At 42.8% G+C, this 26149-nt stretch overlaps 2 protein-coding genes across 10 annotated transcripts in view; both read right to left on the bottom strand.

Moving 5' to 3' along the window:
- Window positions 1–26149, bottom strand: part of LOC115003692 (poly(A) polymerase type 3-like) — a 981812-nt gene that overhangs the window by 342608 nt on the left and 613055 nt on the right. The window lies entirely within an intron of this gene.
- nrxn3b (neurexin 3b) overlaps window positions 1–26149 on the bottom strand; it is a 270213-nt gene that overhangs the window by 68409 nt on the left and 175655 nt on the right. For all 9 annotated transcript variants that reach the window (XM_029425564.1, XM_029425568.1, XM_029425567.1 and 6 more), the window contains one exon: window positions 679–860. In XM_029425564.1, the coding sequence (XP_029281424.1) occupies window positions 679–860 (182 nt within the window). The remainder of the gene's footprint in view (window positions 1–678; window positions 861–26149) is intronic.

Below are 26149 nucleotides of genomic sequence, written 5' to 3'. Positions count from 1 at the left end.
TCTATTATGGATCTGCACTGTTTGTGCAATTCAGTTTGAGCATGATGGGCTGAATTTGACCTGAAGACTGCAATACGTGGAACCTTGACAAATGATTCACAAGGTTTCTTTGTAGTTTGTAACGCTGGAAACATACGAGTGCTTATGGACAACAAAAACAAGCTTGGATCAATTCATTGTTATTTATAGGAGCTGAAATGGATATGAAACAGTTCATAACGAGCTCAAACCAGATGTTTGGCCTCAATCTAATAAAATAAATCACTTAAGCAGAGGGACTGTGGTATGACATGTTTTGGAAATGTGCAAAGATACAAACATTTTGATAAATGGCTAGAATTCTGGAATATTAACGGCCATATTCATAGTGTAGCTTAAATCCTGCCCTGCACTGGACGCTTGGTACAAGGAGGTACTGAGAATACTCCCTCTGATACACCTTTCATAACAATGTCGAGGGATTTATTAAGATATTGCAACCGTTGGAGCCGGTTCCCCCCTCTGGACTGGCGTGTGTAATGTAATGTGAACGTAAGCCTCACGCTGTTTGTTAAGTTGTGCTGCTTTTGTGTTTCGTTAAGATAGTTCAAAAACTACGAACATATTTGGAGCTGGAAGTATGTGCAATTGTTTTCAGGACCTCAGTATAATAAAATATTTTTAAACATTAGTACTTACGATGTGGAGCATGATGTAGTCGCCCAGACGTGGGGCGCTGTCGATGCGGACGAGGATGCCGTCTTTGATGGTAGAGCTAAAGCCCACTGCCAGCCGGTCCGTCCGTGTGCTTGGCCTCTCATTATTGGGCCATGTGTATGTGATCAGACCCCCTCCTTTACCAAATATATAGGTGGTTCCAGCTGTGGAAACACAAGAAGCAAAAAAGGGCAGGAGTTAGATTTATTCTAAGAGAAATAGATGCAAATTCAAAGAGTAAAGGCTAAAATTCAATTCTGCGATGTAAAAGCACAATAGACGCAGCAGAGTGTCGTCACCAACAAGACACAACACTAGATCCAAACCTGCATTAGGTCTAAATCTAATTCATTTACAGCTAGTTTACCACTGTTGCAATGCAATTGTGTCAAGTTCTATTTTAGGTTTCTAATAGTATTCAGCCACCACCACCTTTTGGGTATAAGTCAGCTGCTCCCCTGGCGCCATCTATGACCTATCCAGCTCTTAAATATAGCCCCATTCCAGGGAATAACAGCCAGTATGGCCAGAACCTGGAATAAGTCTCCCAATCGCCATGTATTATATATGAGACCTGCAACCAAAGAACAAAGGCTGACACAAGAGAGAAGAGAAGGGGTGGGGGGAAAGAAAGAAAATCGAAGAACCTTCGTGTGGTTCGAATTGACAAATGCAGTGTAGAAAGAAAGTGTCCTGAGCATCAGTTCGGGTAGAGAAGCTAAACAGAATACTTTTTTTTTGTTATGACATCATGCAGATCTTTTGTCAGACTAGAGGCTCTGATTGAATCAAGCTTGGCCCTGAGCCAGAGAAAAGTCTGCAAAAGTTGTGTGCAGACTTCTCTTTCCCATGATCACGTGGAACAGAGATAAAAAAAAGAGTTCCGCTTCATTATTTGGTTGCAGGGTTGGATTCAATTCCAACTTCTGGATGTTCCCTCAGGAGCATCAGAATTAAAGCGCTGAATTCTTGAGCCGCTTAGCCATCTTGTCCACATTTAGGCAAAGATAATCAAGAGATCTAAGGCATTAGACGTACAGCAGATAGACTAGTGGGTGAATCAATATGGGAGAGGAAACACACTCCTGTGGCCTAAGGATAGTGGAAAGCATTTGGCCCACCTCAGAGGCTGACGGTAGAGTTGCTAATGAAGCCTCTGAGCTTTGCATCAATTATTTTTTTCTTCTTCTGCCTCCACCATCCCTCGGCATCCCTTTCTTCTACATCACCTCGGTCCCTCCCTCCCCCCACCACCCCTCTGTCGTTCCTCTTTTTTCATTCACTTCCTCTCCAAGTCACCTGAACATCTGTTTGGCCTTGTGATGGGTGCCCAGCTGTCTCACTGTTTCCCCTACATAGCGGCCAACAATCTGCTCTGTGGTCCGTAATACCCTGGAGACCGCAGGAACATATGGATGAGAGGGAGAGAGAGAGAGGGAGAGAGTCTATCGACCAGATGAGTGTCTCTATTTGCCTTCAGGCACACAAACAGGTCTGCATTTTACACACCGCAGGTGCCAGCAATGCAATCCACCAACTAAGGTCGTCTATGTGACGTGAAAAATAACAAGTGAAGCATCTCGAGCCTCAAACAAGTGCTTCACTTCGTGTAACTAATAACCCTACATGGCTGGTTTAACACAGATGCCTCCCTTTGAGAATTGTATTTTTTTCCTGAAGACAAACAATAAAATCTCTTCATTGCTCTCAGTGACATTGCAGCAATTGTAGCTGATGTTTGCGTCATGTATCACCTGCCTCAAATAGCTCATTTCCTCCATGTTCCGCTGAAAACAGGCGTTGATGCCATGAAGGCAGCAGATAGAGAGAGCAGCCTGCAGCCAGGTTGCACCGGATCTGGCCCTGCTGTCTCATTGCCTCAAAGTTTCAGGCAGACTCGGGATCAGTTTCCCCGGCAAACGAGCAAACTTCGCCTATCTCATCTAACACACACTTGTTTTTTTCTAGAGGGGATGACGATGATGAGCAGCAAAGATACAAGCACCCTGGGGAGCCAATTATCACATTGAGGAAATTTGCTCAGTGTTTCAAGAAGACAATGTTCGGCATGAAACGCACACAGACGGCCACACGCGCACCGACGGGCGCACACACGCACACACAGACGGGCTGACGGAGGCACAAATGCACTTTGTGAAGTCTAAAAGTGTGGAAACACGTGTGCAGACTCACAAACACTCAGAATGCGATGCCTTCTCACATACAATCACACAAGTTGGTGATTATCTGCACAAGTACAGAGAAGAGAGAGAAACCGAGATCGCCAATAATGTAGCGTGTTTCCCTGAAAACCTGCCGGGCCCAGACTGCACCGGCTGGATTTCCACACAGAGAGGAAGCCCACTGCATAACAATTCATGCACTCATTGTGTGCAAAACTAGCAGAATGTGGCGTCATTTCCGATACTCATGGGAAGATGTCAACGGAGAATAAAGAACTGTATGGATGGTTAGCAACCGGGAGGAAGTGTGTAGAATTGTGGCAGCAAGGCTGAACTCTCATGGTCGTTTGAATAACTTCACTTCGGAGCAAAAGGTGCGGATGCAAGGAGCCCCAATATATTTGAATTTCAGTTATTTTGTAAGGAGGTTAATTAGATGAAAGAGGGTAAGCAATGGCATATTTGAACTTTTCTGGCATATTTTAGCATGCCTACTCTCAATTACTTTGAGTAACACCTCCTCAGGCAGTAACCTGCCCCGAAACCTTTAACAAACAATTGTCTTTTCTGACCTTGAATTTAAAAAGAGCTACAATGCAAATATGAAAGAAAAATAAAAGGCTTTTATTCATTATTAACAGATACCACACTTTTGCTGTTTTGAAGCAGTGTGTACTCTATATTAGCAAAACGATCTCACATTAGTGACTCGGCAAAAAGCTTGTTAAAATGTGCATAGAATTAAAAGTGCAAGAGTGCAACAATGTCATTCGTTTTGTGCAAAATAACTTGGTTCATTAGTGAGTCTTTAAAGAAGAGGGATATCTGTAACACAGTGTGCCTATGTGATGGCCGTTGTTCTTAGTTTACCTTGATTTGGTTGGTAACAGTTCAACAAATACTTTCATACATAATCTGAGATGTCAAATGCATTGAGAAGTTCAAAGTTATGGTTGAAGCAGTCCAAGTAGTTTTTTTAGAAAATGTGGAAAAACCTATCAAGGTTTGCTGTTTTGCTTCCTGTGTCACTTTCTTTAATTCCTCATCATTACTGCAGACTTGTTGTCCTCTCTCCTGGTCATTCTCTTCTCTCAGAGAGACACGGACAACTTAAACAGCAGACATGAAGCATCCAACATACACACATGCCTCTTACAGCTATGATTCCCTGGTGAAAAGCCAACCACGGCAAAATATCATCAAAGGAATCAAATCTACAAACAGATTACTGCACAAGATGTTATTTTAGTGGATCAGAGGCGGACTTTCATCTCCATATTTAAATAATGCAATCTTGCCATGGCCAGCGGGTATTGGAGGGGGGCCATTTCAAATCTAATAGTAACATATGGGTGCTCTATTGATTTGTGAGTGAAGGGATAGGAGACCAACACAGATTTTCTTTGATAGTTAAGAATACAATAAAATACTTAAATGTGAATGAAATCTATGGTGTTAGGTTTGAAATAAAGGCTTTTGCACTCGTGCATTACTCTTCAGTGTTGTGATTCATCGCATCCGCAGTGGGTCTCCATTTAGAGACAAACTGTAGATGAGAGACTAGGTCAAAGCCTTGGCCTCTATTTCGCAGAGGTCCCCCGAGGCGTGGGAGCGCAGACAGAAGGTCAGGACACCTGTCTGCACAACAGAACTATGTCCTGTCCTTCAGGCCCCCACGTGACATTACTCAACTAGAGGAAAGAGAGAAATAATGTAAAAAAAGAAGAGGATGGTATTTTCGCACGGAGGCAGAAATGATGGAAGGTTATCAGTTTGAATGGACTTGACGAGCGGGGAAAATGTGGACGGGGCAAACACGAGCCTCTGCTTCAGTGTGTGATGTGTGATGTGTGTGTGATGATTAAAACCTTTTACATACATTACTTACACAAGGTTTCTGCAACAATTTAAATCTAATACTTTTTAGGGCCGTGATAAATGCAAGTCCCAGAAAAAACATGCAAAGTAAATGAATGTCGGAATCTGGGAACATAATTTGAAACCGCTCACCTATGTCTTCATTGCTTTTATATGAATCATGTTTTTTGATGAGGAGACGCCATGTTAGCCCGTTTTTTGGGAAACTTGTCCCAAAAAACACATAGCAAGACTGAAGTTAATACAACTTTACAAACGTAACGGTAACTCCATAATCCAATCCATTTTTTAAGACCCGTCAAAATTGTATTCAAGACATTGTGAGGCCTTAACTTCAGATTATTGGATTTTAGACTTTTTAAGGATCCGCGGAAACCCTGTTCCTGCAACATGTTTGCATGCTCGCTTCCCTCATCCTTCACATACACATTTAAACCGCACCAGGCAACAATGCTATCTATAAAAGAGCAAAAAGAGCAGAGCAGCTGCCACGGCGCACGTCTGTTATAACTGGGTAATTGGTTGTATTCAGGCTTCACACCATGCTGTGATAAAACCCTCTGTTTAGAGGCATCTGGTAGAGGACCTCCAGTAAAAGAGTGTTACTGTCTGTCCAACTGCACAGGCAACAGGGCGGCGACGGTTAAGAGTTTCTATTTTATTTCAGTGGAAGTTGGATTGGAAGGTCTACGTGTCCGCATGTACCTGTATGTGCATGTGTGTATGGGCACGGTGCCACTGCCAGCTACATATGCACACACATCCACAAGCACACACACACACACACACACACACACACACACACACACACACACACACACACACACACACACACACACACACACACTCACACACACACACACACCTCCTTTCTCTTTGGTGTGTGTTGTTTATGTGCTTTTATGTCTTTCCCTTTATTATCTCTCGGGCTTTCTGCAGCACTGGCACCCCAGGGGATGGAAAAAAAGAAGACAAACACGGTTTGATGTGGTCGAATTCTCTGCCATCGGAAAATGAAGAAAAGAGAGGAGCCTCAAAAAAAAAAAAAGAAAACCTGAAAGTGAGATGCAAAATGTAATTGCCTCCTCAATCACGTTCAAAAGAACTCTATCATCACAATGCTTTTTCTTGCCGCGCTTCATACATGGGGAATTATTAGGCCTGCTGTCCTTCACACATCTACAATAAAGAATCATTGACGGAGGAATTGAATTGTGAGATACTGAGCTGTGTAATCACCGGGATTTATCTCCATTTTACAACCTCTTATCATTTCATAATTCATATTTCCAACTGTTGCCTCTCCCCTCTGGGATAGAGTGACGGACGAGACTGATGATTGAATGCTCTCTCTGTCTCCCGGTCTGTCTCCCGGTCTCTCTCTATCCTCATTCAGCTGACATAAGCAAGTTTACAGTAAATGGCTAAAATACTATAGATATATAAGCATAGATAAGTGTGGATGGGTGCTGTTTTAATGCATTTATACGGCATATACACAAAAAAGGCACATTACTATACGAGTGTGTGTATATGTGCTTCTACATTGTCAAAACACATGGTGGCCACATGTCCCATCACTCATCGGAGACACTGAACAAAATGCAGAATAAGATTGATGAAGGGCAGCGTGTTGTGAAGAATGGCTATGCAAAGAAAACAGCCAGCGTTGAATGATTTACACTGTCTGTTTCCCCGTTATAATAAGCTGTAGCATTACCACACTACATGGATTCACGGGCCAAAAACCAGGATAATAGAAGTGGAAGAAAAACAGAGACAGAATGGACAGCGTGTACATATTGAAAAGTGAAAGAAGCCTGTGCTGTATTATGATATATGTGCAGGCAACAAGCTGTGAAATACACACACAATTGGGATTAAGACACATTTGTTTATGGTTTTTCACCAAGATTTGCCCTAAACAAAATTGCTATTTGAAACACTTTGTATGTAATTATTTAGTGTCAGGTATGATCGCTGGAACAGAACTTTTATGTGTAAATTTAAATTAATGTCAAGAGGTGGCAGAAAACCAGGCGATAACACAACACAGTCTGCGATTATAGTTTATCTCCCAGTCTACACAGTGTGTACAGAGGATTGTATGGATTACTCTACATTGTGTAGCATTTTGTCAGAGTCATATTTTAACTTTATGAGCCAGAACCCACTAGGAAACGCACCAAAGCGAGACAGAGGCTCAGGCGGCTTCTTCTTCTTCTGCTGCTGCTGGTGCTGCTTGGGCTGTAAAGCAGCACCAGTAGCCAGGATGATAAAGTCTGAGCCGCTGGGCAGCAGCTGTACTCGCTAGGATTGAGCAGTGAAATACTACAGTGGTTGTCTTTGTGCTATAGTTGTCCAACAATGCCAAGAGAAGCTGAGGCCTCTCTGCTGCAGTGAGACTTAGTGCTGCCAGTTATGTTGGGAGGGGGTTGTTGGTGCCAGTGCACAGGGAATGCAGGTGACCGGAAAAAACAATGTCAGCAGGCAGCACAAGACCACATTGTACTGTTGTAAAGGGCTGCAACCAAAGATTATTTTCATTTTCGATTAATCTGCTAATTAGACGATTAATCAAGAAATTAAGAGAATAAAAAAGGCAATTCAGGGTCCAGACTTCAAATGTCTTGTTTTGTCCATCCAACAATCCAAAACATAAAGATTTTCAACATATATGACAAAGACAAGCAACACATCCTCACATTTGAGAAGCTGTAACCTGCAATTATTTATCTTTTTCTTTTGTTCACACTTTAAAGGGGCATGGCTTCAACGTTATGGTCATTTTGGAGCCTGCCCTTTTTGCACTGCTGTTTCAGTAACAGTGTTACTAAAAGATGTTTGTAATATATAATAACCACCACCATTTACATCACGGATAGAGGCCTCTCAGCTTATCAGAAGTCACATATGTGTTTGCCATATTTGACTTATACACCAATGTAAGATTGTATATTTGCTTTAAAATAATTATGTAAACCCAACTCTCTTCAGGTTAAATAATATTGACAGATCCACTTTAATTAAAATGAAATGTTTTAATATTTCATCTGTCACTCATGTGGTAAGTGTATACAATCTTGTTTCAGTACCAGGAGCACTTGTACAGTGCAGTACTGTATATAGTAAGACATATTAAAGACTCCACCCACTCAGCTCAGGCTGAAATTGGAATTATGTGAGGTCACCAAACACAGTGCCTTTTCCATGGGTTATACCAAACCCCCACTACTTCTGTTGGGAACAGGCTCTATCTGAGTCAGCATAATGAACTAGCTAACTGCTAAAAGGTTATTGTATGTCTTCCACATAAGACGTTATCTAGGAAGTGGACATAGTCCACAAACCAGTGGGTTACGTCACGGTGACTACCATTTTGAAGCTCTGAGTTTGGCATTTTGGCCACCTTGGTTCTTTGGCATCAGAAGTGACATGAGAGGTTGGAGCTAAGTACAGCTGAACGCTGAACAAGACATCTTTTAGGTGACCAAAATGTTACAATTAACTTTCTTGAACTGAAGGAACACTGTGAAAGGGTCAAAGTTCAAGGACGGAAACACGGACAACCAACAAACACAAGTTCACGGCTACTGAAATGTCGCCATGGTAGCAAATTGTTCATCACAAAACGCCCTGAAGCATACGCTGCTTTATCGACTACTTTAATCTGGACCATCATTTACAAAATCAACATCATGCTGTATTAAAAAGGACTTCAAACTAGGGATTGAAACCATAAATGTGAGAAGTAGTCATTTTCTCATAGACTTCTATACAATCTGACTTAGTTTTGCAACTGATGGAGTTGCCCCCTGCTGGGCATTATAACGCATGAGGGTTTAATGCACGCCCGCATTGGCTTCACTTTTCAAACCTGGAGGTTGCCACTTTGTCTTCCACAACAATTCTTCCCTGTAGCTTGAAATGAATGTGTAATACATGTAATTGGATTGTGCTCAAAAAGCCTTGAGGTGCAATGACTTCGAACAGCGCAACACACTGTGAGATGGCTCTATCAAAAAAGTTCTTATCTGTTTTTGTCCCCCTTCACTGGCGGGGGACAAACTCGACATATTTCCATGATGAACAGCTTGATTTGCCATCTGTATCATGTTGCCGAGGCAGAAGTGGAGGAGGGAGAGCAGGGGAGAGTGGTTGAGGAGTCACTTTTTTGCGGGAGGAAGGAGGAAAGACATGGAGAACAGAGGAACACAGATGGAGAGAGAGTCAAGTGGCGTGGATGTGAGCCTGATACGAGCCCCCCCCCCCTCTCGGAGCAACAAGAAAAGTCACTGGTTCCTTAGTCACAAGCATGTCAAATCAACCTCACATTGCTACAGAAGAACAGGAAGTTCGACTCACGAGACACCCATTATCGAAGCAGTCATGTATCCTCACTTCAGCTTCATGTAACACCGCAAAGGCGCAAATGTGAGTACACAAGTGAAAATACTCACACATGCACACACAGACTAGAACAGCAGAAGGTGAGCCATAACAACTCTCCCGTCATTACTGCGAAGCTCGGGTAGCAAGTCCCCCCCTTCTACCCCCCCCCCCCCCTCCTACTGCATTACTGACACTCCTCTCTGTTGTAGCGGCAAGCGGACAGAGAGGAAGGGATATAAATGATTTTTTTCTCGGTTCTCTGGAGATGTCAGCTCCTATTCTCTCTGGTTGGAAAAGGAAGAGGATGAGGAAGAGGGAAGGGGGTCTGAAGAGGATTTCAGAGGCTGGGGGAGGAGGGAAGGGGTTGCATCTGAGATGTACGCAGCACACTACGCTACAAAGTAGACCTGTCTGCCGGCTTTAATGCTGCACACTGCCACCAGTGGAATATCTAGAAAAGGGAGAGAGACGTCGCAGACGTATGAAAGGAAAGAAGATGCGAGGTAGGAGAGACGAAGAAGGATGCAGGGTAAAAGAGGAAGAGACAGACAGACAACATGGGCAGCAAGGGTGGAGGAAAAAGTCAGCTTGAGATGGCTTAAACACAAACAACTATTTGGGACACTTTAAGCTCTATTAAACCTGACTCAATCCTCCTCCTTTCTATGGCGAAAATTAGCATTCTGTCAGCTCTAGTGTTGATGTTCACACTGCTCTAAGCGAAATTAGGACATGAGTGTCTCCTTCCCATCATTCATAATGCATGACACACAATGCGTGCAGGGCATATCACTTCAGAGGCAGGCCACACCAAACCCTGCTGAGGATTAGGTGAAGAAGATCTCCTAAAGAATAAGGGATTCCAAGATGGGTCAGAGTGGAAGCATCATTTATAATTGAATCTTCCCCGGAGGATAGTGTAGCCTGTCTGCCTTTGCCAAGACTTCGAGGAGAGCCCAGAACTCCTCTCCTCCTCATTCTTTCCCAGTCTGTCTCTGTCTCTCTCACACAAATACAACACAGCAACCTCAGCCAGTGATCTTATCCCAAGGCCTTTATGTCTCAAACACAGTTGGTCACGTTTACTCATTCTGAACTTTTCACAAACTTGCCTTTTTGGGTGCAAGGAGTGGGGAAAGTTTAGATTGTACAAACACTGCATTGAAACCTTGGTTCTGTTGTGCATTGTCCTTTACAACTGGGGATGTCAACAAACGTGCATCAACTGCAAAGTCACCAGGAACACCACAAGCTTTACTCGTGTAACTGTGGGTGAAGTTGACCAACATATAGGATAATAGAACAGGAGAGATCCATTAAAAGGGGAACAAACTCCAAAAAACACCCAGTGTCCACACATATTTGGAGGCCAAACATTCTATGATGAGTTTGTCTTTTATTGATATTAATAAAGAATAAAGTCGATTTGGGGCTAAGGACAGGTGGTGTTAAATTCCTTAGAAAATGGAAAGATTCTTTCTGGAGTTATGAGCACAGAAGCTTGCATCCTCGAGGATTCATTATTTTATAGATATTTAATAAAAAAGGACCTTTGATATTTTGCACTTTATTACCAGCTTTGAAAGGGACCCTGTGGAGTTTTTGATCACTAGTAGCACTACAGAGCAATGTTTGTACAATCTTATCCTTGTTTGTTTTCTATCGTGTGCACAAACATGGGCGTAGGCACTGACCGGTATCACACTATTCCGCTGTTGGCACAGTTGGCAGCAGGTAATGCTAAAAAATAAATGTTGCAATGAATTGTAGCTTAGACTGGAAGCAAACAAACATGGTTATAGACATCGTACACTTTCACATGTTCAAAAATGTGTAAGAACTCAAGGATACACATAATTGGTGAGTAATGCCAAGTGTAAACTCACACATTGCACCTTACCTTATCTCTACGATTGTATTTTTTGTGGTGTGGTACTTTTATTTTGAAATGCATTGGGATACGGTATCATTTAAACGCTGACAGTTGGATAATTGAAGACTCAAGCCATCTTGTAGTGAACCCGTATACATAGGCTGGTTTTGTTTTACACATTGTATAGAATGGTAGAGGTCCCGTGTTGAAATGTTTTAGCTGAATAAAGAGCATTGCTGTCCCAGTGAGGCAGATAGTGTTGCAAGGTTATTTTTCACAAGATGTCAACAAACCACAGCAGCAAATGGATTTTGCTAGTTCGGTTTGTTTGCCTCAGACTAGTTGTGTATGGAATGTAATAAGTCAAGATGGATTGACTATCTGTCAAAGTGGTTGCCATCTTTGCCACAACAACAACCAATTCCAATATTTGCTTCATGGTAGATAGGTGGTGTTTATTCTGAGCACTGATGATACAGACAGCTATGTAACTTCTTAGCTCTCTCCTCCTCAGCTGGCTTCAACAGAAAGTCTGAACATTTGGGAAGTGATAATTAAGGTGGAACCTCTGCATGCAGGCCTTCCTCACATACAGAAATTGCAGTTATACATGTAAGCTGACAGCTACAAACACATTCTCACAAGCTGAAGGAAAGAGTGAGCCTTACTTTTCCATGCCGGTCCTGTCAAATCATTCTTTCTTCTGACATGCCGGCCGTGTATTTCAATTACAGGTAGACTCTATTTATAAAACAACTTGAGAATCTGTCAGTTGCCCACCTGCTTCTGAAGAATATGGATTAGAGAGCTGGACGGATGGATGCTTAAAGGAATCAGCGGCAGGGCAGGGCTAATCTTCTCTTTGATATCGACAACATCAAATAGAAAAATACTTGAACCTAATATGCTATACACAGTAATGGCCCTCCTTGCAGGGGAAAACAAACAACGCAATCAAGCTGACAATACAGATGTCTGCTTTTGAGATCAAAATCAGACTGAATAAACACGCCTGATGACCTTTTTTGGTTTGCTCTGTGCCTTTCTTTTGTCTGAATTTGATGATTGCCTGCTGATACACAGCTTCATTGTCTTTTCCAAAGCTAGACCAGCTGTGCCTGCGGTTGGCATAGCAACCCTGCATCCTGGCCACCAATGTCTGTCACAAACCTGATATGGTCTCCAGCTCTACATACTTTAAACACCTTTACATTGCACTGGTTAACTCACAAGCAGTTCCTCGCCACTAATTATGAAGAGAAATACTTCAATCTGGATTACGATGCACCTCCCACTCCTCCTGCACTCTCTCCACCACACACACACACACACACACACACACACACACACACACACACACACACACACACACACACACACACACACACACACACACACACACACACACACACACACACACACACACACACAGAATGAAGGCCATACAGGACAAAGGGGCCTCAAATATACAAATGATGTCAACTTGGCCTATGCAGTCACCAGGTCTGAACACAACTTTGGACTAAGGTGTTCAACAGAGCTCTCCACACCATAATCCATCATCATCATGATTCAATCACGACCATTTGTCACAACTGTTTGCTGTTTGGTCATTTAGGCAAGAGTACCAAGACACAGCAAGGAAATTCAGTTTTGGGCATGGGTTGTGCCCACCAAAATATGGTAGTAAATTGAGGACTTGGTGTGACACTTCATGTTCGTTTTTCTTTTTAATCTGTACATACCTATAAAGTATGAATACTATTTAAGCTGCCATGCACAACAATCTCTTTCGTTCACTCTCTTCTTCTCAAAAGCACACACACTTTAAGTAAGATTACACACTCTAACTGAGACAGTCTTTATCACTGGAACTGAGTTTGGATATTGGAAAGGTGCTCTGTAGTTGTGGTTTTCTTATTTCCTCCGGCAGGTGGATTGACTTCAGCCTTCTATTGAATGTGTCAACCTTATAATTAATGCCTTCCCTCTCTTCGATTCTCCCCTCCATTCTTCTCCGCTTCCTCTCCCATTGACCATACCTTGACGAGTCTTCCTGGTAGTTCTATCCCCTGCTCGAAGGACATTGAGCCTGAGACAAAACACAGCAGTGACTCAAGACATGGGAGAAAAAATTTGCGGCGCAGCCACAATCCATCTCCTTTCAGTCATTTAGCCACAAAGCCGTGGAGAGGTCGGTCCTGCACCACCTCCTCTCTTATCTGTTTCCAATCCTTTATCAAAGAAGGAGAATGGGCTTAGGAGGAGGAGGGGGAGCAACAGAGATATATTCTTAAAAGGCCACTGCCACACAGCCTATCTACGAATAAACAAGAGGAATTGCAATCAATGAGAGGGTGGGAAGGAAGGGACAGACGTGGGGTAAAGGGTACTTCTTGAAAGCTGTAATTAACGGAATACTTAAACGGGAATTATGGATTGGCGATAGGCAGGAGGGCGTATGCCAGTCTCACTGAGGACAAGACAAAGACGCCAAGTGAGCACGTGTTGGAGGAGATATGCGCACATCTGCATGTGAGCCCGGGTGTATGAAGGGAGCTTGTGTGAAAGTGCGTGTGAATATGTTGATCAGCAGCCAAGGCTTAGCTGAATTTGCCTGGGGTGAGGTTGAGAGGGCCCGGTGGAGTTTGGAGGGCAGTGGGATGGAACATGCTGGCCTCTCAGTGTCGGCCTAATTAAAGACTAAGCCAAAAAGCTCTCAATGTTGTTGTCGCTGCGGTTTTCTGTGTGAGCATGTGGATGTGCTGGAACTGAACATTTGTCTGTAGATGTTCAAGGGTTTGAAAACCCTTTTTGTGTGTCCCTCAATACTCTATTGCAAATTGTAATATCCTTTAATGGCCCCAGACTCCAATTGTATGTCTCAAAACACTCTTGATGCTGGATAAAAGAGTTGTTAAGTTGTCATGTGAATATGGGTATTTCCCACTTTGTTTTCAAGAACAGCTTCAAATTGATTAAATAGATAGCATGCCCTGGGAGACAGTTCTAGGGAACGTGTTTGCACAACAGAGTGGTTTGGAGTTAATCAAGATTTCAAGTATTTTCAGTGAATTGTCATATTTCAAGGGACCAAGCAGTCCTTCAGCACTGCGAATAAGACTTGTATAATTGAACTCTGGCATTTCAAAATAACAATAAGTACTGTTTTCAAATCTATTACTTATTTTAAACATATATAAACATGAAAAGTACTGAATCATATACACTTATCAAGTGACCCTAACATGGAGAAACTCTGCTCTCTGTATGTGTGTGTGTGGATAAAAGTGTGTAAGTGTGAGCCTACCTTATTCTGGTGTACAGATTTCAATGTGAGTCAGTAAGTGTATACCTCGAAGCTAAGCTGCCAAGTGTATCTTTCTCTCTCTTTCTCTTCCCTGCCGCTCTTTCCTCTTCGTCTTCTTTCAATCTCTCATTCATATACCTCAACCCCACCGATACCAGGCAGCCCCAGTTGCTGCCTTTGAAGATGTACTTAGCCGAACTGACGAGAAATTTAAAGCGAGCGACGGCAGCTTTCAACAGATCATGAAAGGCAAAAGAAATCTGCCACTCTGTGTGAGTCAAATGGATGGGGGAATTGTTGCAGTGGCATGGGTAGCGGGGATGGGGGACTATAGGCAAAACCTCTGTACAAAGCTTACTTCAATCCCTCAGCCCAGGCTCGCACACATCTTGGCTCATATGGCACGCATGAAAATGAGCAAATGCTCTGGAAAGACAAAGAAAGTCTCAGCAGGCAGAACCCCTGAGCTACATTTAACAAAACCAACCAGAACCAAAAATGCATCATTCAAATATATTTTGGCATGTCTTTATTCAACAGGTTTTCTCTCTCCTTGCCCTGGGACAATACATTGGCACAAAGCACAGGCTCTCAAAAAAAGATTCAACACCAAATTGAGAGATTAATTCCACTGCCCTGGGGAGTCAAGCTCATTAAAACATATTACTGCTCCTGTCATATGGATACCTACCTATAGACGCATAATCCATTTATGTTTAAAAATAAAAAACACAAAAAACTGTAGCTGCTTAGTGACCGACACACTTTAAATATGTTGCAGTAGAAAGGCAAGGTGACAGGGCCCATTGTATAGTCTAGACATGAGCTCTTGTTTCATCAAAGGGAAGACATCAATCCGCGGGCTGAGCCAATAGGGCAACAGGTGCCACAGTCACATAGAGCCTATCAGGATCTGACTTCATTTTACTGCGGCGTTGGATATGAATACTGATCAGGATGTGTTTGACTGTGCCATGTGGGAGGCATAAAAAGCAGCACAGGCTATGTTAGAAGAACAATAAGTATACTTGAACTTTTATGCTGAAGCTTTATGCATGTCTATACGCATACAACATCACTTGTATTGCTTTGTATATAGATGACTGAGGAAGAACAGTAATAGGTTCCTGTCTGGTGTAATGGACAAAAGGCATATGTTCTGTTACATACAGTGGAAAGGCTCACCTTGAGCTAACAAAGCAGGCTGTTGGAGTAGAATAATAATACATTGAATGTGATCTGCAAACTAACCATTTACTTCAAATATGAAAAAAAGAGTAAGAACACTACACTGCAGGTCTTTTTTAAGTCCATCATTTGTCCCCACTGGAACCCAGAAGCACCTTGTACCAACACAGTACGATATGAAACACAAATCCCCTCTTCTTCAAAATGTCACTCTACAGCTTTACCGTCTGCATTCTTGTTCTCATTTCAAAATTGTCTCTTATCAAAGTCTTTCTTATCTTGTGCACAAACTCGCTACTCCCTTTTCCATTGCCGCAACTGACCCTAAGCTCCATCAAGGAAGTGACAGTTCTGCAGTGAGAGGTTTGATGGACTGAATGGCAGAGAAGCATTCTGAGGGGATTGCCAGATTGTGAAAGGTAGTTCAAGGTAAGGAACGGTGGTCAGGCCAGCAGTGCAAAAGGCAATGAGGTCACCAGGGCAGCTTTGGCAGGACTACCCACCATGGAAGGGGACCCGTTTGTGCTGCTTTTATTTTATTTGTAACTGTTTTAGAGGTAGTAGTAAGAGGATGATAGGATAGAAGTAGGCCACTGAGGCAGATTTGGGAATAGGTTGACCGTTACCACACAACTGTTTCAATGCACTCAGAACCAAATCATTATTTGAAAACACCCATTCAAAACATGGATTGCATATTCTGTTTGGAAAAAAACCCAGCAAATGACAATAATGGAATATTAAAGGAAAGAGATGTCAAAGAAGTAAGCTGGGAAGAAAGATAGGACTGGAAGGTATCTTTCTGCCATAACAGAGCATGTATATCTACTCGCAATCCTGACATCAAACATTGAAAGAAAGGGAAATCATCAAAGCTGTCTCTGGGAAAACATTTTGCTCCGTCAAATTCTACATTACCTTGATCAATTTAAACTTTTATTTTGTTTCATCAAGTGCACCACAAGCACCCTGCCAGTGAGTACAATAGAAGTTCTTCACGCTGATGGCATTTCTATCGAGGCAGAGAGGCATTAACTGTTGCAAAAAAGGGAACTGTTGTTGAGAGAGAGAAAGAAAAGGCTTGAGTGGGTGAGTGCCAGTAACTTAGTGTGTATGGCTGTGCGTGGATATACAGGTGCATTTGTGTGCATTCGTGCAGGTGTACGTTTGCATATGCAGGCTGCAAGTATAAATTTCATCCGGAGGCACTCATACTTATTCAGTTGGCTGTGGGTCCTTAGAAAATAGCCTCGGGCAAATATTTACATTACAGTATACTGATTGCTTTGCTAATGGTTGGTGCTGAGTGCTCTATTGTGGCGAGATGAAGAGGCCGGTGAGGCGAGATACAGGGTTCTAGCTTAGTAACTAAGGGTGGCAGGAGCGAGAGGGGTAGTGTTTGGAAATAAACTGTTAATGTGCCTGGCTGACAGGTGGAAAAAACCCACAGAGAAATGGGAATGTCTGAAGCCTCACATCCCATTACCCATCGCAATATTCTCTCACACAAATGTTCCCCACACAGGCCTCCTATGACTAACTGTCCTTCTCATTCCGGCCAGCTGCGCTTGTATGTAGAAATGGGTGAAAAATCACTATTATTCATGGGGAGAAATTTGCACAGACATTACTGGTACAAAAAAACATCAGTTGAATGCTAAATATCCCCATTTTATCCCATCAAGATTGCGGTTGTTTGAGGCTCTTCAGGGTCTAATAAAAGATTTAGACAGTTATCTGAGCTTGCAAAACCAAGCGAGAAAGATTAGACAAACAAACAAACTCCAAAGAAAACTCTTCTCTCCCTTTATGTTGGTTTGTTTTAGCATCTTTGCACAGAACGTGATGGTAATCAGGCTTGAGTGAAAATAAAGGATGCCACAGTGCTTCTAAATATTGCTCATTCTCTCCCAGACATGCTGATCGTGCTATCAGATGGCATTACGGTATGTGTGTCAGGTTGTTGAGGATGGAAGGAGGGCCGAAGAGTCAGGAAGCTTTAACAGCAGGAGCCATAGGGAGAGGCTGGCTGGAGCCCTGTGTAGCACTAAGGCTCCTTTCTCATTATATGCCATCAGCGCTATCAGGTTGTGCTGCAAAGTATTTCACTTATCAGCGAGGAGGCCCAACAGTCTCCGGAGCTCCTTTATCACCAAACACTTTAATTGGATCTTTTAGCACTAATCTGATGCCCCCAAAACACTGCTTGGGTTTTAATTAAACAAACGCCATATAAGATTTCACTTAGGGCTCATTGAAATGCCACATTTAACTCATCCTCCACCACAGCGCCACAGGGAGGTGCCGCAACCCCCAACCCCAAAAATGATTTTTTTTAATTGCTCAATGTTTACAAACGGCATTAAGAAATCCTTTATAACACTGAAATCCGTTTAAAGCTTGTTTTTAGAGGTTACAAATGGGTGCTTTAACTATGCAGGGACTGTGTCAGTGATGAATCAATGCTTATTATGTGCTAAGCCCGTGTCACCACCCTTACCCAGAGTGGCCTCATTCGGACGCCACTTCTACTAGAGACCTCAAACAGCCCAATCGCCTCATCTTGACAGTCCTTGGCTTCGATTAATACCAGGATTATTCAGCCCGAACGCGTCAACAACACTCATATTTCTCTCAGAGACAGGGATAAATGGATCATTCTCACACTGCCAATAAATCAATAAAACATTACGCTGATGCAAAAAGAGTTCCCACGAGAAAGGTGGCTCGCAAACGCTGCTGCTGTCTTGCTCTGCTTATTTGTCTTTTTCATCTTTTTTCGCTTTCACCAGGAGAAGCGTCTGACAGGATGGGACAGAATAATGACATGAAAGACGTTTGCTATTTGATAGCTTTGTTCTGTCTATATGATGGGAGATATGAAATCATCTGTTACACCCAGATAAGCTGAGCATCGTAAGGACCAATTAAAACTCTGAGTGGTTGATCGACTGCTGAACAATGAGCAAGGACTTTTCGGACCAGGAGGAAAAAGATCACTATGCGGCACTGTCGCCATTATCCAGGCTACATCATAACAAGGAAGAAGGAAGGACCCACTAATGCACCCTTGGGTGCAGAAAATGAACCTGTGCTGAGCCCTATTGCTGACAGTGTATCAACTTGTGCAACCCTAAGAGAGCTATCTCCAAGTCCTGGCCAATGAGAGTTTGACTATTTTCTCAGTTACAACCACTTACTGCAGTCACATAGAATCAATGCCCGTGGAAAGTTTGATTGGGCCAACCTCCCCTCCCTCTCCAAAGCAAAGCCTTAGTTTCCTATTTCTAGATCACACTTTTTCCTTCACGTTGCCTTCTACCCAACCACTTCTATTGCTAACTGCCTTAGGGTGCTTTTTACTTCTAATACAAGATTGTAATTCTCTTTGATGAGGCATCTAACTCAGTGCCCTTATCCCTAACCTCTCTCTCCTTCTGCCTCCTTTTCTGTTTGCTGTGGCATTGAGGCGATCATTAATATGCAATACATGATGGGGGGCTGTAGTCGAGTGGGTCTTCCTATGTGAGCATTTCTATGTATATGCATGTATAGGGGAGAGGCTATGCGTATGTACCTGAAGCTACAAAAGCCATAATTTGGTAATTCACCTGATATAGGCGTGCGCTGGCGGTGGTAGTAGTCATGGTTTTGCTTGCCTAACTCCCTATCCAGCTTTTATTACCGCTCATTGTCAAAGCAAACGAGCATAACTAAAGCTATCAATACCACCTGAGCAGTGCCAGAAGGGACAGCAGGCGCCAACACATTCCTGCAAGTCCTTGATAAAATTATTATGTAATGTTTAAAAAAGAATAATTCCATGAATGATGAATTACACCCTTCTATTGAGCACTTTTTTTGATTCAATATAAAAGTACACACACACACACTGCAGATGGGGATTTTGCTGGGTGGTTATTGCACCATTCGAGAGCATTGATATTCTGTTGGAACTGGCTTTCTGGATGTCTGCAGCCACTCCAGGGAAGAGGAGGCGCACGAGAGACAGAGAAAGGGAGAAGAGAGTCAACTGCATTAATGTTTCGATGACGACAGTGAAATATTACTGAGAGGGGAACCTCAAAAATTGATTTGGATATGAAAGGCAATGGAGAGTACGGGTGAGGAGTGATACCAAAAGGTTTGTAGAAGGGGTCTCTAGAAGTTAAAGAGGGGTAAAAATAACAGGAGAAAACAAGTGTGGCAGTTAAAGAACCAAACAATCTTTGTCAAGACTTCTACACATTTCTCTGCAGTTGCTCCAGTTCCCTCAGTAGACCCTCTAGCTACAGCATCTCCTACCTTTGTCTGTGTTGGACTGGCTCTCTGCCTAGCCAATTATGTCCTTGTGCAAGAGCCATCTCCTCGTCCCTGACCTTTACCGCCCAGCTCCCAACAGACCGCCTTCCACTCCACCACTCTGTCTGAATGTCTGTCCCACTATCGCTCTTTGCTGGCCCACTAAAACGAATTGAGGAGAAATGTGCTTTTCTTTTTCTTCTTTTTCTACATGACATCCTCCTAAAACTTCTCCTTTCCTCAGTCTTTCTGTGCTTGCCAAGGTTACAAATGATTTGTTGAATTAACGTACACATGCATACTTTGTCTGCGCTATATTCTACCAATTTCATCGCTGTGATCAAAGCAACAAAACAACTGTGGATATATTCTCGTTTTGTAGGTGAATTCTCTATCTAGGGGGAGACCAAATCAAAATAAAATAATACAACTAGATCTGCCCATTACTTCCTGATGGCATACCTCAGCAGGGCTCCACAATCCAATCAAACAGCAGATAATGAAAGCAATGAAGCAATTTAAAACCTTAAGGGTCTTTCAAAAGCAAAAAGGCAGTGAATCAAGCAGATCAGTCAGTATTATGGCAGATAATCCATACACCTTGCACTTCTTCCCCCCCCCCATCTTTTCTCGTGTTTCTGTCTGTCTTTCTTGCTGTATATATATATTCTATTTTTTCTGCCTCAGTTCTATCACTTTGTCTCTCTCACGGCAGGGCAGGATAATTAAAGTTCTTTGATGCTCTACCTCCCCAACTACTTCACGGGGACAGAGTTAATGGAAGTCACTGGCTTCTACCAGACCTTAGACGTTAAATTGAATGTCTCCACTCTATTTGAGAGCTGTAGGAAGATAAATGGACAAAGTGATAGGCTCTTTGCTTCCTGTTCATAGAGCTCCAAGTAGACAACTTGAAACACTTTAATGGCCAGTTCTCTGCGTCATTATTCATTGCAAATTAATATCAGTTGAATGTGAGTGCCAATGACATGGGTGATTGTCTGAAGCACAGCTTCACGTGCACACATTGATGTGTGGGCACTGGTAAAAGGAAGAGCCCTGAGAGTTAAATGGCTCCTTTGAGATTTCAGTCTGATGGGTTTGGCAGGAAAAACCATCTGTCCGCTTTCCTCTTTTTGTCTGGCTCATATCTCATCCAAACATTTCTGTAGATGCAAGGCTGCCAACAGGAAAAAAACAAAAAAAACAAGGCAATGGGGATGTCCTGGTGACTCAAAGAGTGGTGCACTTTGTGAGTCCTGCACGGTGCCAAGCATGTTTTTGTGTTTTGTTAGTTCCCATTTAATTGTCTCCCTTCACTATGTGTGGTTATCAAAAGCAGAGGAGAGTCAAAGCAACAAACTGCCTTGCTGCTGTCTACTACAATAAACGCTCAATACTCAGGAGGAACTGGGCATGAATCCTGGGCTCAAATGATATGGAAGTATCTTCACGGTGCATATGGTACATAAAATACCCCATTTGCACGACTCTGAAAGGATTCTTGTGTCACAATTGGAAACCAAAGGAGCTTGGCTTGGTAAAGCATGTGGCTTTGATGTATCCTTTAGCTTGAGGTGGAAACACAGGTCCATACAGCACCTCCCCACACATACAGTATATACTCAGCAATTTCAAAGTGGCAGGCTGCTTGGTACCAATGCCTCATAGCTGATTAGTAAAGCTTGCTTCCGTTAATGTGAGAAGTGTCCAGTGTATAAAATGTAAATATATTGTATATTTGCTGTTTTCTTGAGAGAACTGAATGACTAATCAGTAGCCTCTTATCTCTTTTTTCAATTCTATTTTTATTTGCCTGTGATGTTGTGCTCTCTAATGAATCCTCCGCAGGAATCCCCTTGCCCTCTTGCCCTAGCTGTCAATGCATACAGGCTTGCTCTGCTGGAAAATACTGAAACCACAATAGACCTCATGACATGTTTGCACTCATTTTCCAAATCCATGTTCTTACAGAGATATGGGTTAACACCTCTACTTTGTTTTACTGAGGTCCATGTGTTGAATTGTTTAAACAATACTGAATGCACAAAAGGTCTCTCTCCTGATGCATGTTGCATGTGTTGAACAAGTTCTGAATTGGAGGGGAGGGGTGCATATGGATATGTCGCTTCGAGTAAAGGTTTTTTTTGTTTCCCATACTGCCCGAGTCGGTGTGTGTCTAGGTGTATTTGTATGTGGAGAGGCTTTGGAGTGGATCCATGCAGGGGTGCATTCCGCACGGCAGGAGAATTGCTCCTGGCCATACCAAGGCTAGGCAGCACAGTGAAAACACACACACGTACCAAACACACATACAGTACACACGTGGACACACACAGTTGGAGGCAGTGTAAGACAAAGGAGCGATAGTATTCTATGAGACAGGACAGTGGGCTGCAAAGCACTATACCTGCCAGTTCCTATCTATTCTGCAGCATCCGGGAAATGGGACCAAACCAGACTCGGCAAGTTTGGGTCTGGGAACAAACATGGGATTTTTGTTTCGGCACGCATAGGCGCATCGCTCTGGTTTGATTTTCTTTCACATTTAGAAAATAATAGTATCCATCCAGTAAGACAACAAATCAGGTCTTTTGAATTTTTGAGAAGCTACCGAGACACCTACATGCAAAAACGTCAGATTGTGATTCATAAGGTTTAGACAGGTGTTAAATGCACAAGGGTAATACCAATTCCTAACACAGTACATGCACACACACACACAAACAAAGGTTTATGCTATAATACCAGACACGGGTCTTGGCCATAATATTGAGCCAAATCAACTCCAAAAGGGTCTGAACTTTTACAAAGCCCAGTGGACAACAGTCTTAACCCTTCAATAAAAACCCATCCGCTCACTGAATCATCGCCCTGCACTAATCTCCCGATTGGTAAAACGAGCCTCCTCACTTCATCAACAACCGCCATAAGGATCAATACAGCACTTCTGCATTGATTCTGCATCCTGTGGTCAATGCCAACTCCAATAATCACCTTTGTTCGCTCATCAATTACGCCTGTTCCACTGCTAAAGGTTAGATAAGATGCTGTTTTTTCACGAAGAAATCACTGCCCCCAACCACTAAAAATAACTAAATGCATCCTAGAGACAAAGATAATGAAGTTAGAGCATTTGGTAATCTAATGATGTCTGCATTCTTGCGATTGCAGTTTTCAAACAAATCCTTATGGGTGATGCTGAATGGTATGTTAAAAGTGCGAAAAAGGAAAAAGTGAAAATGTTGCGTCTAAGAGAAATACCATTTCAAGGGAGTGTCGTACTGGACCATAAATCACAATCGGTAATTGTGTTGGAGGCAAGAAAGATTCCAGTTTGTCCTGGCATTAAAGAAGACATATTTTGCTTTCTATAAGGTCTGTAAGTTAGTGAAGCAGAGCAGCCTTCTACACTGAGAACATTAAGGTCAGCTGAAACATTAATTCACTCTACGGTATAAGTTATTCGAGTTTTAAACTCATACACACAAACAAACACACACACATATATATAAGCATTTGACATTTGAAAACTGTGACTGTTTTGCCTGGACTGGCACTGATATGTACACTATGGCATTGCAGTGGGGTGAATATCCGCTTCTCTTTCCTCTCCTCTAGTAGAGCCCGATAAGCTCTGCTCCAGCTTGGCCAGATAGACAGAACGGGGGCTGAGGTTTTTTTTTCTTTTTTCTCCGCTGTGTGTCCTAGATGTCTGCACACAGTGGCAGCACTGCGTTAATTCGCTCAGACGCTGTCACAAATGCGGCTCAACGTAGCTCGAGCCTGAAACTTGGCATGAGGGTAAAAAGGAGAGAGAGAGAGAGAGAGAGAGAGAGAGAGAGAGAGAGAGAGAGAGAGAGAGAGAGAAAGAGAGAGAACTTGGAAGGAGGGCTGGATAGAGAGAAAAGCAGAGATAAGAGAGAGAATTAGACAAGAGATAAAGAAGGAAAAACAACACGATGGATAGACAAGGGGAAGAGATAAAAACCAAACAGGGGCTATTTATGAAAATGAATGGCTTGGGATGTTGGTTTGTGGAATTAACGGTGACAAATCATGCGTGGGCATCAGCGTTGAATCCCATTCAGGCGACACATGGCCGCGTGCCTACGGATCCTGGGAGAGTGACACTGTATCAGTATAAAGCTCTCTCTCTCTCTCTCTCTCTCTCTCTCTCTCTCTCTCTCTCTCTCTCTCTCTCTCTCTCTCTCTCTCTGCTGCATTCAAATATGTAATCTGAACGTTATACTGCAGATTCTAAGGCCAGGTGCTTTTCATGAAAGTCACTTCAATGGAGAAATAGAATGGGGGAAAAAACTGCTCCCTCTCCTTGAATTGACAGAGAAACATTGCAGTATTATCACTTGCTGGGTAGAGATGGCTCATCAGCGAGATAGACACTTAGGATGCGAGGTAGCAGACAGCTATAGATATCTATATCTACAGTAGACACTGTTAACTCTCATATAACGCTTGTTGTGCTTTATTAACACTATACAGCTATTGGGCATGTATTAGCGTTAGTTTCATAACATCATACATTTTTCTAGGGCAGACAACCAGACGTATTCACATTTATTTAGACCTTCCTCTCCCGGCTTTGAATGTGCATCATCGAGTGTTGAGTTTCATTGACATTAACAGCGATTGAACAAACGGCAAACTTTATTTCTGTTGAGAAGAGAAACTCAGCAGCAGATTGGTCAGTATGACTATTTTCTTGAACTGATGAAACTCAGCCATCATTTGAATACCAGCTTTTGTTTTGTGTATGTACGGCAGATAGATAGCTAGAGAAATGGCTTAAAGGCTAGATGGAGGTAGATAAACAGATGGATTGATTTTGTAATGCTGAAAGAAAGGGAAAAGTAGGCCTTCAGTTGGAAAACAAAATCTGCTTTAGCTTACAGTCAGCACTGATAAGGGCAGGCAGAGGTAAGAGCGGAATAAGGATCAAATGTGGTGGCTAGAGGACAACCATAGAGAGAAGAAAATCAATTAGAGGGAGAGAGGGAGGGAGAGAGAGGGGAAGAAGGTTTTGCATGTGTGTGTGTGATAGTATCATCAAGTTCACAGCACCGAGTGAGGAGTAGAGTGATTTTATGTGAGGGATGGACAAGAGAGATGGGAGCCGGGAGAGGGGTGACTCATATTGTGGTGCAGATGTGTTTATTTGCATACAGTGTGTGGACCTCACAAAGGACCTTTTTCTTTCTTTCTTGCTGCACACTTCAAACTGCATCTCATAAGTAGATTACAAGCACAGACATACACACGTGTACGTATTAGGAAAACAACTCAATTTGCGCTTCACAAGAAAGGTAGCACATGCAAACGCACGGACAGGAATAATCTCTTCAAAACCGCTTCTTATAAGCCCATATAGAGTCTCACACACACACACACACACACACACACACACACACACACACACACACACACACACACACACACACACACACACACACACACACACACACACACACACAGTCAAGTCGGAGTCAGCATCTTCAGATAAAGCATTGCAGATAATAGCTTGGCATGGTATCATCGCTGTGATTAATCCTTCCGCCTGCTTTTGAGAACTTGATAAATCAAGTGAAGGCAACACTCACTCCCACCCACACATGCACTGATGCAGGCATGCATGGAGTAATGAGCGGCTAATTAATCCTGCTCAGGCCTGCAGGCTGCAGTTTTCTCCTGCATGAGAGGTTGAATTGCTCCTTGCACTCTTCATTCTGACAAATATGGGACATATATTGTTTACATCAACGGTGCTCTGGGGGGCTTTTGGGATCCATATGAATTACCCATATCCACTAAGTGCCCTGCAAAACAGGATAAATCATATGCTAAGGCCTGCTTTACAGTCACAACCTGTTACATAAGAGGAAGAGGTCTACCTACTTCTCTCCTTCCCTCTCATATGTTCTCATGTTGATTTCACCACTTTATTTTACACTGCAGCAAAATAAAATAAAATACATATTGCTTATTGTGGAAGTACATGGTGCATTGCTTATGATTCAAAGATGTAAGCTTAGTTAGAGAGAGCCTGTTCCAAAGAGTCAGTTCTCAGTACAATAAACAAGAGGTCAAGGAGAAGGCAGACAAACACTTGTGGCCCCTGACCCCCCCTCTTCAACCTGCGAACGACCCGTGGCACAATATTGCCCTTTAGAGAGTGCAAACGATTCCAGAGGGAGTGCTAGTGTTGTGCAGTGTGTTGTGCAGTGTGTTGTGTGTTGTGCAGTGTGCTGGGAAGTGCAGCTGGGTGGCAAAGATTTGCAGCATGCGTCAATGCATGTGCGTGTCGTCCCT

The sequence above is a fragment of the Cottoperca gobio genome, chromosome 24 (genome assembly GCF_900634415.1).
Source record: "Cottoperca gobio chromosome 24, fCotGob3.1, whole genome shotgun sequence".
Lineage (NCBI taxonomy): Eukaryota > Metazoa > Chordata > Actinopteri > Perciformes > Bovichtidae > Cottoperca > Cottoperca gobio.
This window is presented reverse-complemented; position numbering and strand designations above follow the sequence as displayed.